This window comes from Chiloscyllium punctatum, chromosome 14 (genome assembly GCF_047496795.1).
Source record: "Chiloscyllium punctatum isolate Juve2018m chromosome 14, sChiPun1.3, whole genome shotgun sequence".
Lineage (NCBI taxonomy): Eukaryota > Metazoa > Chordata > Chondrichthyes > Orectolobiformes > Hemiscylliidae > Chiloscyllium > Chiloscyllium punctatum.
This window is the reverse complement of record NC_092752.1, coordinates 27,593,937-27,612,778: the sequence shown is the minus strand read 5'-3', so window position 1 is coordinate 27,612,778 and position 18,842 is coordinate 27,593,937. Positions and strand designations below refer to the sequence as shown.

The 18,842-nt window shown below is 42.4% G+C and overlaps 1 protein-coding gene across 1 annotated transcript in view; it reads left to right on the top strand.

Annotated features, from left to right (window-relative positions):
- Positions 1-18,491, top strand: part of LOC140485456 (uncharacterized) — a 30,547-nt gene extending 12,056 nt beyond the window's left edge. Inside the window, exon 2 of the mRNA XM_072583658.1 lies at positions 17,068-18,491. Within this exon, the coding sequence (XP_072439759.1) occupies positions 17,068-18,491 (1,424 nt within the window). The remainder of the gene's footprint in view (positions 1-17,067) is intronic.
- The last annotated feature ends 351 nt before the right edge of the window (positions 18,492-18,842 follow it).

Genomic DNA, 18,842 nt, shown 5'->3' with positions numbered 1-18,842 from the left:
GGATTGGCTGTCTGACAAAAGGCAGAGAGATGGAATAAAAGGTTCTTTTTCAGAATGGCAGCTTGTGACAAGTGGTGTCCCACAGGGTTCAGTGTTGGGGCTGCAGCTGTTTACATTATATATAAATGATCTGGATGAAGACACTGGGGGCATTCTGGTGAAGTTCGCAATCAAAACTACAAAGAAATAAAAAGCTACAAACTTTATGCAACTGATTCCTTTCTGATTCATTAAAAATGGAGTTTGATAGAGTCTGTGGCACCGTGATAGTGTGCCTACCTCTGGGCCACAAAGTCCAGGCTCAATTCTCACTTATGGACATGATGGCCATGGAAGTTTGCAACAACATGTTCAAACACGTTGGTTTAAAAAATTGAGTTTTTAGGGTAGCACTGTGGTTCAGTGGTTAGCACTGCTACTTCATGGTGCCAGGGACCTGGGTTCAATTCCAGCCTCAGGCGACTGCCTGTGTAGAGTTTGCACATTTTCCCCGTGTCTGCATGTGTTTCTTCTGTTTGCTCTGGTTTCCTCCCATAGTCCAAATATTGCAGGTTAGGTGGATTGGCCACAATAAATTGCCCATAGTGTCCAGACATGTGCAGGCTAGGTGAGTTAACATGGGAAATGCGGATTACAGGGATAGGGTAGGAGATGCTCTTTAGAGGATCAGTGTGGACTTGATGGGTTCAATGGCCTACTCCTGCACTGAAGGGGTTCTATGTGTTCATATGTAGAGTCAAAGATTTAAGGGAATTACTTTAGACTTTCATATTTTGTACAAACAGTTACATTTTGGGATGTTTTGTCCTTTAGGCACTCAAAATAATTTCTCCAAATAAATTTCTTTTTTGTAACACAATTCAACAGTTGATGGCTTGTATTCATCCATTTGGTATTAGCTTTCCTTCCTCTTTAGCATCTATTTCCAGTCAGCATATTTAACTTGTAATAAACTTTTGTTGATAAAGTACATATTTTGACACTACGCTTGGTTACCTATAACAAATATAATGGTTTTGCCACCTACAGAATGGCCATTGGATAGAACTTCTTTTTGTCACGAAGATGTGTTAAATCCCAAACAATGACTTTTAATGTATTGGTTGGAAACGTGAAACTGAACTTTTAAAAGAGACTTTTTCCAAAACAGAAGCTAACAAAAATGACTCGAGTTCATAGTTAAGATGGCCACAGAATTAGCGTTTCTATACATTCCACATTCTGACCCCATTGGAATGAAGACTGAAAATCTGCAAAACTCACCACCCTTTAAGGTGTGCAAAAAACCCCGTGTCTCCTATGCCACATATTTTTCAATCTACCCATTCAGTAAAGTTTGTATCTTTTTATTTCTCTGTAGTTTTGATTACAGACTGAGTTATTACATATGTCTGGAGTAGGTGGGACTTGAACATGGGCATCCTCGCTAAGAGGTAGGAACACTACCACTGTCCCACAAGAGTGCCAGTGTTTCTTTAACATGGCACCTATGGCAATCATTTGAAATATTCAACTGTTGGAAATAAAACATTGGTGATTAAACATTAAAGGCAAATTGCTTGGAACGCAGAGTCCTGGTTTCAGATGCTTTTTTCATCATGAGTTAATCAAGCTACAGTTGGAATTTATGATCCTGCTTGGATTCCTAGCAAATGGAGAGGAGCTCAGATGAGCAAACCAACCCCTTGTGTGTTTTAAACACCCGCTTTCTTGGTGGCCCAAACAGCTGAGAAGCTACGTGGGGTTTGTCTTACCTCAAGATTTTTTTTAATTTAACAAATTTTTCTAATCAATCTGTTCAAGGATGTCATTCCTCACCTCTGGAGCAGGTGGCATTTGAACCTGGGATCGTGCGCTACACAATTTGCAAACTTGGGCATGCCCTGACTGCTTTTTACTGCTCTCTCTCTGTCTCTCTCTCTCTCCCACCATGTGCAGCAGGCAGATTTTAAAGAAAGAACTCATCTCAACAACTGTGTCCCCCGTAGATTAACCAATTTAGTTGTGATCATTTTAAATTGAAAGCATCATGACCATCACATTCAGCCTGAAGTCAATGAATCATGAAACTATGAACTGCACACTCTGACCTTTTTTTCAATGGACTCTAATTTGGCCAATTTGTCTCTTCCCACTTTGTCATCTGTATGTGTGAGTGTGTAATCTGTATGTATGACTTAGAGTATGTTTCGGAGCAAAAGTCACTGTACGTTCTAGTTTACTTCGATCCTTTCAAAATAAACCTCTTTCTTCATTGAATTCAAGAAAATCTGTCTTGTTTATTCTTTTAAGATCAAACCACACAAACAGCTAAGTGTGCTCTGAACTGGCAAGTAACCTTTTCAAACAAGGAGAGGACAAAATGGGCACCAATCAACCTCTTCTGTTCATAAGATATTTAACAAATAGGATCCCAAATTCACTTCCCCTGCAAGAGCCAGAGTCTCAATAGCCAAAATATTCTATCAACCATTTTAATTTATTAGATGGCTTAGATAAAGAACAACGTCTCATATTCCACCCATTGAAGTATTATGAGAACAGCTGCAGTAGAATTCTCTTCAGGGAGATTAGTATACGGAACATTACTGAAAATGATTCACTCATGTTCTTTCCTTAATGTTTTATTTGTCCTTGAAACAATCTCTACTTTCGGATGTATCGCCAAAGTCCTTAACGTCATCACATTAAACTAGCCATCAGATCTCTGAGTGCACAACCAGCTCAACTTCTCTAGACAATAGATTATCTTTCTGTGATGATCTAGTATAATTAACTTGGATCAGAATGATTTTCTAAATGGAATTATTGATTTAAGGTTATTTCTGATTTACTTTGTTTAACAACCAAATCAAGATATTTAAAAGGCCTTCAAGCCTTATTCCCAATTTTAAAGTTGATTCCAATCTTATTAACACATTTCTCAAGTTTTGTTGGATGATACCATCCTGAAGCTCCATGGAAGATGTCCTTTATGGTTTCCAGAAAGCAATGCATCATCTGCTTTCAGTGAAACACAACACATTTTCAGCAGAACAGATCGCATTGAAAAATACCCTGGGAGCCTCATTCAGGCCATTGACAGATTTGTTTAGTTTCTATAGTTTATACATTCTGTTATATGCTTCCATTTGTTATGACTAGTCCTCAGGGTAAGAAGAGATGAACTGGCTCCCTTTTTTTATTCACCCATCCTCTTGGTTGGTCACAATAAGGTGAACTACACAAAAAAAAATCTCTTCTCTTGTGGATACCTCACTCCCAGACCAACTAAATTTATGTTTTACAAGGAACTAATTGAACCAGGTTTTCTTGGGTTAACATCGGAGTGGGTTTACCAGTTACTAAACATGAAGAGAGAAACAAAGCATTGCACACAGAGATTAGAAATGAGCAGTGAGTTCAAAGGATAAAAATTAAAAATGCATTCAGGGTCAGTCTCTAGTTTCTGCAAAAAGCAGATGGAACTTGACGGCTTTATGTTGGCCAATTCTGGTAGGATGAACGTTAGTAGGCAAGCAGTTGCTTTTGAGATGCTTGGCTTTGCAGGTCAAACCTTTGTCTGCTATCATCTGTTTATTCAGAAATCCAAGAGGACTGTATAAGACTGGAACCTAACTCTGTACTTTAGAAGATTGTATTCACAGAGATACATATTTTATACATGGATCACCAAACCTCACATACACGGTTTCAGCCTATCCCTATAAGTAGAAGCACAAGTGAATCCCCAAATAATATCCACCGTCTGAGCACCAATACTCAAGTGCTGTACAGTTAACAGTGTCACCTCACCACATCTTCTTTACTTCCCTTGACACAGTACTTTGCAAAATCCAATGCTCTAATAAATTCTGAGATACTAGTTTGTGCACTAAACTCAGTGCAACACTATTTAGAGATACAGAGTATTCTGGTCTATTATCATTGGTTTCTGTACCATTATTGTAATGTTAGCTGAAAATACATTCCTGAGTCTCTCAATTGACCATTTCCTTTCAACTTACTGATGTGGAGAATTTCTGCTCTCCATTGAGATTATCTCTGTCATGACTCAAATGTTAACATGAATTTGGAAAATATTGATTGGTGTGAATCTCTGCTTCCTATGTTGGAGTGCATTTCACTACACACCTATCAACTCTGGTTAATGTCAATTATTCAAAGATTTTCAGGATCATCATCCTATTACTGTCCCTTCCTATTTCATTAGAGACAAAAAAAACCTGCAGCTGCTGGAATCCAAAGTAGACAGGAGGCTGGAAGGACACAGCAAGCCAGGCAGCATTAGGAGGTGCAGAAGTTAATGTTTTGGGTGTCGGTGGGTGTAGGAGGAGCTGCAGATAAAGGGGTACGTGGGGCCAGGATGGTGAAGTGGGGATAGGTGAAGACAGGTAGAGGGTACAGCCTGGTTGGTCAATGGGAGGAATGAATCTGTTTGGCGGCAGGGAGCAGTAGAAGAAAGGAGGAGGGGCTGGGAAGGAGTTGAGGGAAGCACCGGATACAGTAAACTAGGTTGGAAAAGAGGCAGGTGATCCTCACTCTCACCTGGAAGGACTGTTTGGGGCCCTGGATAGAGGTGTGGGGGATGGTGTACTGGTAGGTTTTACATCTTTTCTAGTTGCAGTGGAAGGTACCCAAGGGTTCAGTGGCAGGGGTGGCATGAACCAAGGACGAACAGAGGGAACGATCCTTGTGGAAGGCAGAGAGGGGTGGGGAGGGGAAGATGTTCTTGGTGATGGGGTCTATTTGGAGCTGGTGGAAGTGTTTAAGGGTGATGTGTTGGATGCAGAGACTGGTGGGATGGTAGGTGAGGACAATGGGTCTTTGTCTTGATTTCATTTAAAGGGGAGATATTTAGGGCAGTGAAACATGGAATGGCGGAAGGCTGGCTAGATGATGAAGTGAGGAAAAGCACGTTGTTCAAAACAGGTGGACATCTGGGGCAATCACGAGTGAAATGCCTCCTCGTCCGAGCAGATGTAGCAGAGGCGGAGGAATTGGGAGAATGGGATGGAGTTCTTGCAGGATACTGGGTGGGAGGAGGTGGGAGAACCACATCCAGCACCCCAGATGTCCACCTATTTTGAAAAATGGGCTTCCCCCCATCACCCAGACAGCCCTCCACTGTTTCACTGCTCTAAACATCCCCCCTCTAAACGCAATCAAGACAGAGACCCATTGTCCTCACCTACCACTCTCCGCATCCAACGCATCATCCTCAACCACTTCTGCCAACTCCAATAAGACCCAACGACCAAGAAGATGGTGGCTCAGTGGTTAGCACTGCTACCTCACAGTGCCAGGGACATGGGTTCGATTCCAGCCTTGGGTGACTATCCGTATGGAGTTTGAACATTCTCCCCATGTCTGCATGGGTTTCCTCCGGATGCTCCGGCTTCCTCCCATAGTCCAAAAGATGTGCAAGTTAGGTGAATTGGCCATGTTAAATTGCCCTTAGTATTAGGTGCATTAGTCAGGGGTAAATTTGGGGAGATGGGTCTAGGTGGGTTACTCTTCGGACGGTAGGGAATATAATCTAATCTATTCTAACATCTTCCTCTCCCCACCCCTCTCTGGCTTCCACAAGACTCATTCCCTCCGACAATCCTTGGTTCACGCCACTGCCTCAGCCCCACCCCCGCCCCCGAGAAAAGATGCAAAACCTGCCGACACACCATCCCTTCACCTCCATCCAGGGCCCCAAACAGTCCTTCCAGGTGAGACAAAGGTGCACCTGCCTCTCTTCCAACCTAGTTTACTGCATCAGGTACTCATGATGTGGTCTTCACTACTTTGGGGAGACCAAACATAAACTTAGGGATTGGTTCACCAAGCATCACAGCTGGGCCCGCAGGGGCCGACTGGATCTCCCAGTAACCGCCCATTTCAACTCCCCCAACCACTCCCTTCTGACATTATTGTCCTTGGCCTCCTCCATAGTCAAACAAACCACAGTGCATATTGGAGGACCAACACCCTATCTTCTGCCTGAGGCTGGAGGACTGAACATTGAGTTCTCCAGTTTCAAATAACCTCCCTTCCCATCCTTCAACTCTCTCTCAGCCCCTCCCCCTCTCTTCTACTGGTCCCTGCCACCAAACGGATTCATTCCTAACATTGACCAAATCAGGTTGTACCCTCTGCCTGTCTTCACCCATCCCCACTTCACCATCCTGCCCCCCCATCCCCCTTTATCTGCAGCTCTGCGCCCCCACCCCACCCACCTGAAGAAAGGTTCCAACTGAAACGTTGACTTCTGCACCTCCTAATGCTGCCTGGCTTGCTGTGTTCTTCTAGCCTCCTGCCTTCCAATGTCATAGCAGATTAAGCTTTTAAAACACCGCAGGGTTACTTTGGACACAAGATGGAAACAAACTCCAAAAGGTGTATGATGCAATAGAATTTGACTGCTGAACTCTGAAAGTTTTGCACAATTTTGATCTTCGTTGGCGATTGTCAAAATTTGAATATTCTTGGAAGTGCTAAAATAGTTGGCTGTTGATTAAGTACTCTAGTACAGACTCAATATATTTTTTGGAGGGACAGTAGATATGTCCTCCTCACACCAACTTCTGTTGAAATGGTAGAGTTCTGTCTGTACACAGTGACACATTGGAGGATGGCTCAAAGGGAGAGGGTATGCAGGTTCTCAGAAGTCACACTTGTATTCCTGAAGGAGGAACTGCAACCCAGGAGGGCTATCTTGTACTTTCAGGGAAGTGAAGGTGTTACATTGACTTATGTCATCCTCCAGTTCCTTATCTGGACCAAGAGGAGCACTCAGCAAGATGCCCAGGATCAAACATGACCTTTCTTCTGGTGACTTCTATAAGATGTGTTGTCCGTGCTTTGACACTTGGATGAGTTTATGTATTAAAAACACTTTATCCAAGTACTGTTGTCAGGGAAGCAGAAAAAGGGACACAATTCAGTTTGTGGTTCAACTTGAGTTTATGAACAAAATATTCCCTATTAAAAACACCATGTGAGCATTTCACATATTCCCAGAATATTTACTCTCTATATAACTCAGAATATTTGAAAAAGGATACTACTCTATCAACAAACACATTGACTTGGATCCCATTTACCACCCCCTGAGAAAAAGAACAGGAAATGACGTCACCATAGGAAATGACATCACCAACCCTAGGAAACTCAAACATATACATAGCAAGTGGGCTACACCACCAGTGCTTCATTTGGAGGCTCCCTGAAGATGTTACCTCGAATGGTGACAAAACATCTGAAAACAAACCTTCAAGCTCAGCGAGCAAACCTACATCCAGGATACTACTCTGTAACAATCCATGTGCCTGTGCTGGGCCATTGGAATCACCTTCCTCTGACTCAGGGCTGGCTCTCTTCTGTGAAGGTGGGTCTCACAGGCTATGTTGGATCTTCTCTCTCTCTCTATCTCTCTCTCCCTCTCTCTCCCCACTCCCATTTCCCCCATCCCTCTCTCTCCAGGTGGTCTGAACACCTCTGCTGATCCAGACTGAGTCTTCGATAAGGGGTTGGCATCCAAGGTATGTGTTAATATACCCCTCACTCCTGACCTTCCAGAATGTTCTGTGGTCCTTGGTCAATGGGTCATGACCTGGGTTTATATAATCTCAAAGGTGTTATCCCAAAACCCTTCACTACTGCCATGTCAGGAGGGGTAAAGTGCATATAGTCAGGCTGTCAAGTTGCCAGAAAGTCTGATTGACACTTCTCCAATGCAGAACTCTTGAGATGGTTGTGAATGATTTCACCCTGAACCCTTGTAAGCTCTTTGTAACCTTCCACTGTTCTCTGTAACTAATAGCTCTTGTTTAATTTACTTCAGCTAATTTTCTACTAGGCCTGACCTCGTTGGCTGTGGGTCAACTTAGAATGCCCAATTTTGGGCCCATGGTCACTTGACCACAGATATGATAAAGCAACAGCTTGTTCTTTGTAAAAGATGCCTTGGGGAAATTTTGGAATGAATTTCATTTGGTCGTTGGGAAAGCCTTGACAAAGCCTCTCAGGAGGGTACCAAAGCATTTCAAAGGTACTTACTGCTGTTCCAGCAGCAATAGATACAAAATTGTGGGTCTTCATTAAGTAGAGCTTGAAGTCAATGTCATCTTGGTATGTACTCCCAAACAGCTGTCCATTGTTAACAGAAGGAATTCAGACAAATATTGCTCACTATGGTGTGCAACCTCTTTACTCACTGAGTGTAGGCATTTTAAATGGCAACAAACTGTTTAACTGGTCTCCAGGTGACAATTCATAGCACAGACCTCAATTTCATTGCTGGATGGTGTTTTGTGTTAAATACTGATTTTTCACTTACTGACACCACTAGTTAAGCCACTTTGTAATTTGTTTAATCACCTGAAGGATTGAATAAACTCTATTTTCCATCAGCCCCCACCTTCGACCACCACCCGCCTCCCACCCACTCCACCCCATCACTGCATTCTGTGAAAGTGACATGAATTATTTGCAGGTTGTTCTCACAAAATATCATCAATTGCTCAATGGCCAAATAGTACAAGTGTTTGTAACACTCTTAAAAAAACGTACCTTCAGTCTTTATAAAATTATATTTGCCAGTTCAATGTTAAGTATGACTTTGAAGGCAAAATGTGTCAAAGACTGCTATAATTTCAGGTCTGTCCTAAGTTGTGATTCTTACCATTGGTGGTTTGAGTTTGGGAGACAGTGCTGCCAACATTGTTTTATTTGTTTATTTTAATATAAGAGAAAGATTTAAAAATAAATCTCAAAGCCTCAAGGATGCTGTAACAAAAGTTAACACCACAAAACAACATTACAGATTTAAATTAAAATATCACTCTGGGGGTGAGTGTAGCTCCCGCAGTGTTCACCAGATGTGGAGGGAATCCTTCTCTCTATTCTTTTGCAAGTAAACATTAACCAGCTCAGGCAGCCCATGGTGGGAAAATCGCAGGTAGCTTTGAACCAACCACTCAGACATTTACAACACAGCTTCAGGGTAAGTGGGATTGGAACCTGCAGTTTTTAACCCTATGGTAAGGCACTACCATTGGAGCTGACCCTCCTTTTCCCTGTGAGTCTAAGAACCTGTCTAATGAGCGGTGATAGATGAGAAACCATTATTGATTCTTATTGAGAAGAGGTACTTGTTTACATTATTAGGAGCTAGAGACGCCACATCTGTCTTCATCTGGACCTCATGCTAGACTTCTTCTTCACCATCCAAAGAATGTTTAACATCTTCAGATCATGTGGAGCCAATACAAACTTCAACATTAACTCTTTCAGATCATTTCCATGTCTTACACATAAATGTTTAATTTCACACTCTATCTCAGTTCCCCTGTTTTTTTCTTGTCTGAACCTACTTCCCTCCTGGCCTATGTAAAACACCTCACTCTATAAATGCTCCTAACAAATAGCCCAGAAATTATGTGTTTGTAGTTACAGAATGGTGGCGAGTGTTATCGATGGTGAAATATCTGCCAAAGGCCGGGGCCAGTTACTGGATGATCATAGACTTCTCATCCCTTAGGTTCAGCAAGTGAGATGTTAGCCGATTGAGTGGTGAGCGAATCAATATGAAGGCTTGGACAATATATTTCAAGGCCAGCTGGATACTTGGTGGACACTGACACCAGACACAAGCCAGGCCTCTCTGCCAGATGCACTGGTTCAAGTCTCACTTGGAAGTTGATGGTCAAGGAACTAAGAGTCATATTGCAAAGGGATTGAGTAAATGTAATGTCACCTTCCTCTTGAGAAGAGAGCGACTCAATATTCAAGATTATGCCAAGTCCAGACCCATGCCTCACAGTTGTACCTGTGGCCAGCTTGCAAGTACCTCATTTAGTATTAAAGCTGAGAAATAGGAGGTAAGCTTATCAATTATAAGACCTCTTTTTTTTAAACTAAGTTATTGAAATCATGGCACTGTGGCCGCTTGGACACTCATCGATACTCACTGTAGGTGACAAAGTAACGGGAATGAATAGAAATAGTTTCATTACTGTATTTCAAGGGGGAAATCCTGGACCAATGTTTCTTATTCTTGTTTGGCCTGACACTGGATAGTAGTAAGGAATCATATGCCCTGCACCTGTATAGATATAGATGGTTCACGATATCCTGGTACAGGCCACTAAAGAAGATCAATGGCACATCTGATACAATGTTACCCATCATACCACTCCTGCCAGTATAAGGAAAGGACATGATGGAACAAACCTGAGACATTGACAGACTCAGTGGCCTTTGGGTTGGTACTAGGTCTGAAGGAAGACAATGATGCCAAGACTATTTTTACTTACCCATTCCAAATTGCTCCAAAAGATGGCAGCTGACCTTCTGTTTTTATTTCTGCAGCCCTTCTGCACCTGGTATTCCAGTAATATTGTTAGGTATTGTGTGTCAGTGGCAGACACTGACTTCATTGATATGGTATCACTTTTATCTGAGGTGACATTGAGTTTTCTCAGGTGTCATTTTGGCTACACCACTCAGGCTTGCAGTGACTATTAAAGTATATATTTGATTTCAGAATTGGAACAACTTTCACCATACAGGGCACAGCAATCTCTTGATGTGATCTCTTGATCTCACTCAGATTCTACCCTTCAATGACTTGTGCACTGTGTCTGTGCAAAGTATGCTGTAAGGATTGCATTTCAGCAAGTTATCAAGAACACTCTAACAGGATGTTTCTCACCCTTTCTTTTACATTTAATCTTTGTTTCGATGTGAGCATTCCAGACAAAACCAGCATTTATTACTATTTCCAACTGCCATAACTGAGTAGCTTGCTAGAGGTGTGTAAGATTAAACCACATTGACTTAGGGTGAAATGAAGAGTCACTTAACTCTTCTGGATACAATTGGCATTGAACTGAGAATATGATCATGTAAAATTCCCCTTTAGCATCACTCTGATTTGGCCATATGTCACCAACCTTTCATTATAAGAAAGCCAATGGTCGAGAATTCTCTGCTGACCATCCATTATGGGAGAATGAAAAATACAAGGGCTGCTTTGAAGGAAAAGCAATCCCCACCAATCTTGTAAGACAACAAGGAATGGACAATAACTTTAACAGATTAGGTTTATTGTCACATGTACTCACATGAGTGCAGTGAAAAGTTTATAAGTCAACACTTAAAGCACCATCTAAGCCACAATGGTACAGAATCTTAGTTAAAAAGCAGAAATTTAAAGAAAACAAAGTTTAAAAGTTAAACCTCCCAGTCCTTCTTACTAAAGAAGAAGAACAAAGAAACATAGTTAACAATTCAACACGACAGCCCAAAAGTGCATGGTCATGATGGGCTCACACGTCTCACAAGGGCTGGACCTTCCCTGGTCAGGGCACGACCTCATTCTGCCCCAGCTGCCTTCTCTCCCACTGGCTTGCAGCCTTTCCTGCTCTCCCCCCCTTGCAGCCTGTTCCTGCTCTCACCCTGTAAGGTATAGGGTTAAAATTGTGCAGAATAAGGGGACAGGTGTGGCTTCTGCAAAAGTTTACATTATAAAATTAGGCTGCGCATGCAAATACTAAACAGTGAGAAGTGAAAACAGGTAGAATTATCTAGACTAATAAGGCAGAACAACCGTGTAGCAGGATGTACCAGGCATAGGAAAACAGAAGAAGCGAAAACAGGTAGAATTATCTATGACTAATAGGGAAGAGCAACCATGTAGTGGGATGTACCAGTAACAGGAAAATAGTGTGCCAGTCTCAGGAGGGATGTGGCCAACGGGTAGAATTTAGTTTGGTAGGGTGATTGCATGAAGACAGCAAACTATGCCAGGATAGTCACATATAAGGAATGAGCTAAATAAGAGTAAGGGGCGACAGGCTTAGAGTAATGGGAGAAGTAAACAGAGGCGGAGAGAAACTAGACAAAGGTGGAGTGAAGCTAGAGCTTGTGATAGGCTACGTTCTACAGCAAAAGTAACCAATGGGGTGAAAGGAGAGGATCGAGAGACGCACCTGAACAGCATAAATCAGAATGTAACCCTCAGATCAGGGTGCTTACTCGTTAGGCACCCGGTCTTGCAAGTACGTATCAATAAAATTGGCTGCTTCAGAATTTGACTCGGACTGAAATTTATTAATATGTGAGTTTTGTTTCTCATAATTTGGGGGCTCGTCTGGGATGTCCATCATCACCAGCAGGGTGGGCACCGTCGATGGCTGGGAAGACGTGTCCCGTTCCTTTTAGAATGGTCCCGTGTTCCTCGGCAGTGGGTTCCCCTTTCTGGTTGACTGATTGAGATCCAATTCTGGATTAGTGGTGCTGGAAGAGCAAAGCAGTTCAGGCAGCATCCGAGGAGTAGTAAAATCAATGTTTCGGGCAAAAGCCCTTCATCAGGAATAAAGGCAGAGAGCCTGGAGCATGGAGAGATAAGCTAGAGGAGGGTGGGGATGGGGAGAAAGTAGCATAGAGTACAATAGGTGAGTGGGGGAGGGGATGAAGGTGATAGGTCAGAGAGGAGGGTGGAGTGGATAGATGGAAAAGAAGATAGGCAGGTAGGACAAGTCATGGGCACAGTGCAAGGCTGTAAGTTTGGAACTAGGGTGAGGTGGGGGAAGGGGAAATGAGGAAACTGTTGAAGAAGTGTTCTGAGACGGAAGATGAGGTGTTCTTCCTCCAGGTGTCTGGTGGTGAGGGAGCAGCGGTGAAGGAGGCCCAGGACCTCCATGTCTTTGGCAGACTGGGAGGGGGAGTTGAAATGTTGGGCCACAGGGCGGTGTGGTTGATTGGTGCGGGTGTCCTGGAGATGTTCCTTAAAGCGCTCTGCTAGGGGAGCCAGGCAACTCCATGCATGGAACAAGGTAGGGAAATTGACTTTTAAGTACTGCCTTGGTGGCTGGGATTGAGTTCCAGTACTTAGTAAGTGTCTAACGAAGGAACTCAATATGGGTTGTGCCAAGGGTAAAGTATAATCCTCCAGAAAAAAATGGAAATGGAGGAGGGGTCCCTGACAACATACCTCCAGAACGTCCGTTGGGCAGGATGTTGTGGGATTGGAAAAATAATACTTGCACAAGGGGAAAAGATAGCAAAAAGATAATTAAATATTGTTGCTTTGTATGGACTAAGGAATCCATTCTTCGTCCCGCTGTCTTCTGGCCAAAGTACGGGTTGGACGAAGACTAGGTTTATAAATATTTGAATTTATATGTCAACAGAAAACAGCCTTTCAGTCAGGAGGGATCAGATTATGTTTAGTGTTGGAAGGGCTAGTAGCTGAAAGGCTACTGAAGGTACACTTTGTAACTAAGTCATGGCCAGACATCCAAAAAAAAGAAATACAGAAAATAGATGGGTGGAATGAGAAATCACTTGATGAATTGTTAAGAGAGGCATAGAAAGTGTTTGTAAAGAGAGAGGATGAGAAGCAAGAACAGAAGGCAAAAATGATGGTAGCCACGGTTGACGAAGTAGTCAAGAAAAGAATCGAATCAGTGACTAGCAACCGGAGTGGAGGTGGCAGCATGTAGAACTTAGAGGAAAGGGTAGAGGACGAGGAGGACCGTTCGTAGGGTCCAGTCAACAGGGACAAGGTCAGAGGTGGAGACCACAACAAGCAGGGTGTTACATCCAGAAAAAGATTCAAAAGATAGAGGGGTGGAGCGAGAAGCCTCTAGAGTTGTTGTTGTGGGAAGCTCCAGAAGTGTCTGTGAGATACGGTATCTGTGTGTGTGTGTGTGTGTGTGTGTGTGTGAGAGAGAAAGAGAGAAAAGAGCTGTACAGCTAATAGAAAGTTTAACCCTTTGTGATTAGGTTTGAATGCACATTTGTTTGTTGGTGATTGAATGTTTGTGCTTTGTTCCCTGGAGCTTGAGATCCAGGACTGTTTTGAATCTGATTTCTATTATGGAAATTTAACATGATTTCTTTTAAGGTTAAGGATTTTACAGTGATTATGAAATAAAATGTTAAGTCCTGTTCTTTTTACAGGTCATGACTGCCTTACTATCAGTTTCTAACTAATCTCTTTTACCCTTACATAAAAGCAATTTCAAATCAGCTTAATACGGAGGAAAACAACATGATAACCTTTTTTGTGTTTCCGACTTATTTGTTTTCACTTAATTTTAAGCTGTAGCTTTATTCAGAAAGTTCCCTCCCTCAATGACAGTTGAAGTTTCAGTCCAACCTTAGATTGTAATAAATTAATCCTATGGTTAATATCTGTGACCTTGGATTCAGCCATTATTCATGCATTAGAAGTTTTATTTAAACTTGAATAGACAAATCCTTTTAAGACAGCTCTGGTTATTTCATAACCTATAGCATTGTAATTGAGCAATGACTGGTCAGGACTACTTAAGAAAACTAATTTTGGATTTAAATTAAGGGACTAAAACCGATAATAATAGTGGATTTCAAAGTTGGGAACTGTATGCATTTTACAGTTTAAATAGTAAATACTGAATAAATGAATTTATAATATATAAATATATATTTACAAGTAAGATTCCAAAATGTATAGTTAGGAACAGGCTTTAAAATTAGACAAACATAAATTGATAAATTGGTATTTGAAGCTATAGGGAGCAAGAAATATTGCAATATTTCTTTTTAAAAAAATCAAGGTTTAAACAAAACATTGGGTGATGAAGAATGGTCATTAGGCGGCCCTAAAGCTGTTCAACTGGTTAAATTGGCTCAGCAATTGATCTGGCAGCGTAACGTGGGAGCGGGAACGAAAGAGTTAATTGGATTATGGCGACAGTTTTGTGATGAGAGGCACGAAGAATCAGTTTTGCGCTCATGACAAGACACTGCCATCAAATTAGGGATTGAATTAACTGCAAATGGTGCTATGGAATCTATTGAGGTTTTTAAAAATGAATGTGCTCGAGCAAAACAATTACAGAAACAGAATGAGAAGTCACAAGTGACTGGTAAACAAACAGAACTGTGCAATTACAGCTTCTAAAATGTTTTAGTCACTTGTTGCATTTCCACCCTGAATTACATACAATGATTATTTTATTTATATAATATAATTAATAATTAATATTTATAATAAATCAATTGTATTAGCCTGACTCAATATTAATTGGCAGGATTGCTTCACACACTCTCTCAGTGACCTGTCATATTGATTCATAGCTAATTTAAAGCTTGACAGCATTAATTCATTGTTAATTAAAGAATGGAAAGCTACATTACTGGCCAGAGTATGTGCAGGCAGTGGCAGCAACAGCCTTATTGGTAGAGGAGAGTCGGAAACTTACTTTTGGGGGAAGCCTTAATAACCAGCACCCCACATCAGGTACGGACCATATTAAATCAGAAAGCAGGACGATGGCTCACAGACTCTAGAATTCTAAAATACGAAGCAATTCTAACAGAGAGGGATGACCTTACATTGATCACCGACATTTGTCTGAATCCAGCTACCTTTCTCTGGAAAGGGGAGGATGAAGCTCCCTCAGACCCAGAATATGACTGCCTTGACATTATAGAATATCAGACGAAAGTAAAAATGAACCTTAGAGATATCCCTGTACATGTAAGGGGCCAGGCTGTTCATTGATGGGTCCTCCAGAGTGATTGAAGGTAAAAGACACAATGGTTATGCAGTAGTGGATGGAATAGAGGGGTGTGTTATTGAGGCTAGTTGACTATCCAATGATTGGTCGGCACAGACTTGTGAACCTTATGCACTAGGAAGGGCCTTTAAGACCTTGGAAGGCAAAGAAGGAACTGTATACAGAGATTCTAAGTCTGCCTTCGGGGTTGCACACACATTTGGGAAGATGTGGCAGGAGAGGGGACTGATAAACAGTAGGGGTAAAGAACTAGCTCATGAGGAATTGGTAAAGCAAGTATTGGAATCTCTTTTGTTGCCAAAGGAAATAGCAATAGTCCACATAAATGAAGGGTTAGGTATCTCTTGGGAGTTTAACACCCCTTGGCACCCACCTTCATCAGGAAAGGTTGAGAGAATGAACCAGACTCTCAAGAAGCAGTTATCGAAATTAATAGTAGAAACCAGACTCCCTTGGACTTATGTGTTTACCAAAGGCCTTTTGCGAGTGCCCCAAGGATATGGGGCTGTCCCCTTATCGGATATTGTTTGGCCTGCCCTATCTGGGAACGAAAGGTGAACTGCCAATTCTGGAGACTAAAGATCTGTTCTTAAATAAGTATATACTGGGCTTATCCTCCTCTTTGTCTTTTCTTAGGAGACAAGGATTACTGGCACAGACTCCGCCCCTTGAATTCGCCGTTCATCCCATCCAGCCAGGAGATTAGGTCCTAATTAAGTCATGGACAGAAACTAAATTGCAACCGGATTGGGAGGGACCGTACCAGGCTCTTTTGACTACTGAAACGGTGATACACACGGCAGAGAAAGGCTGGACTCACTACACCAGGATTAAAGGACTGGTGGAATCCCCGGTTAAGAAAGAAGCCTGGACAGCTGAATCGACAGAAGAACCACTGAAACTCAGACTCAAAAAACTTTAAGTAACTGATTTTTATGTGGACGCGGGATAGTTTCTTTTTGATGTCTATATATTGTATTGCATGTTAAATCTCTCGGTCCTTCAATACTATTGTAGGATGCTGGGGATGCTTAGGGTTACTATATTAGCTTTCTTAGTATTGGTGTTTTGTTAAACAATGCTGTCATCTCCATATTTTTTATTAACGCTCCCTGAGTCTGAATATCCGCAAGTAATAGAGGTCGATGCTTGCAGCCTAGTAAATTGCGGAGATGTAAGGTATCAGAGGGAGGATATTTCCTCCAAAATCCTTCTTAAGACCCTACCGGACACAAGGTATGGTTCGCAAACACCACCACCTGGCATCACTATCCATAGAGCCCCCTTTCGCCCAGCCCTAGACTGTCCTGACAGAAAGTGCCACCCGATAAATCTCACCATCAAAAATACCTCCTCTGAAGACTCCTTTCCCCGTAAAAATGGGTCTTGACTCCTTAGTAACGAGTTAAAGACAGTATTGGAAGCCACTGGGAAGTGTTTTTCGGGCTGCTGTTTCCAAATAGTCATAGTAAACGGAAAATGAGCCAAACAACTTGGGAGTAAGATACAACATTTTGCCCCTCCCAACGACCCAAAGGTGGTAAAATTATAGAGGTCAAGGACTTGAAGCAGACCATTGAAATAGAAACTGGATATGGGGACGCAAATGCCTGGGTTGAATGGGTAAAGTTCACTGTTAAAACTCTGAATAAAAGCAATTGCTACGCATGTGTCTCCGGTAGGCCGGTTGCCCACATAGTCCCCTTTCCGCTCGGATGGAACCGAAACAGGAAGGACATGGAATGTATGATAGCCCTGTCTCAGGATAAGACTGCATGGAATGATAGGAATTGTATATCCCTATCTCTAATGTTCCCTCCCATAGAAAAGACGGATTTGAAAGCTCCCCCCACACCCCCCGCCCCCCCCATTTTTGACCACGGTCGGGAATCACACATCATGTATAAGCGACAGGGTACAAATCGGTCTAAAGACTTGAGGGAGCTGAGGTTATGTATAGAAACTCAGAATGACACCGAAACGGACAAAGGAGGGAATGACGCAGCACTCCGGGTTCCCTGGGCTGATCTCTGGTGGTACTGTGGAGGCAGAATATTGCGACCTTCCCTACCTCCTGACTGGAGAGGGATATGTGTAATTGTGCAATTGGCAATCCCATTCACCTTGGCATTTGAGAAGGAGAAGGCGGTAGTAATAAAGAATGAGAGGAATAAAAGGTCATTATTAGATACTTCCTTTGACAATAGGATTTATCTCAACTCTATAGGAGTTCCTAGAGGGGTCCCCAATGAGTTCAAGGCCCGCAACCAGATTGCAGCAGGTTTTGAATCTGCCCTATTTTGGTGGGTAACGGTTAACAAGAATGTGAATTGGATAAATTATATTTTTTACAACCAGCAAAGATTCATCAATTACACTAGAGATGCAGTCAAGGGTATTTCTGAGCAACTTGGTGCAATCAGCAGAATGGCCTGGGATAACAGACTGGCCTTAGATATGATCCTAGCCGAAAAAGGGGGTGTATGTGTGATGTTAGGGTGTAGCTGTTGTACCTTTATTCCAAATAATACAGCACCTGATGGGTCAATCTCTCGTTCCTTGCGAGGATTAACCACCTTGGCGGAAGAACTGGCTGAGAATTCAGGACTGGACACAGCACTCACGGGATGGCTGGAATCATGGTTTGGGAAGTGGAAAGTCGTGGTAGTCTCCATCCTCACCTCCCTGATAGTGGTAGCAGGGGTACTGACAGCAATTGGCTGTTGTATCATACCTTGTGTACGGCTAATTGAGATGGCCTTGGCAAAACAAATGCCTCTAAAAGGTAATCAGGCAGAGGGACTCAACCTCTTGAACAATGAGGGGATGGGTGACCTTAAGGAATTAGCCACTATAAATGAAGTCTCAGGGATGATGCTAGCGAACTGGAAGGCAATGTATGAGACAAATGCAGAAGATAACACTTAGTAGCCAAGAAGAAAAGGTGGGGGGGATTGTAAGGTATAGGGTTAAAATTGTGCAGAATAAGGGAACAGGTGTTGCTTCTGCAAAAGCTTACATTATAAAATTAGGCTGCACATGCCAATACTAAACAGTGAGAAGCAAAAACAGGTAGAATTATCTATGACTAATAGGGCAGAGTGACCGTGTAGCGGGATGTACCAGTAATAGGAGAATAGTGTGCCAGTCTCAGGAGGGATGTGGCCAACGGATGGAATTTAGTTTTTGGCAGGATGATCGCATGAAGATAGCAAACTATGCCAGGATAGTCCCATATAAGGAATGAGATAAATAAGAGTAAGGGGCGACAGGCTTAGA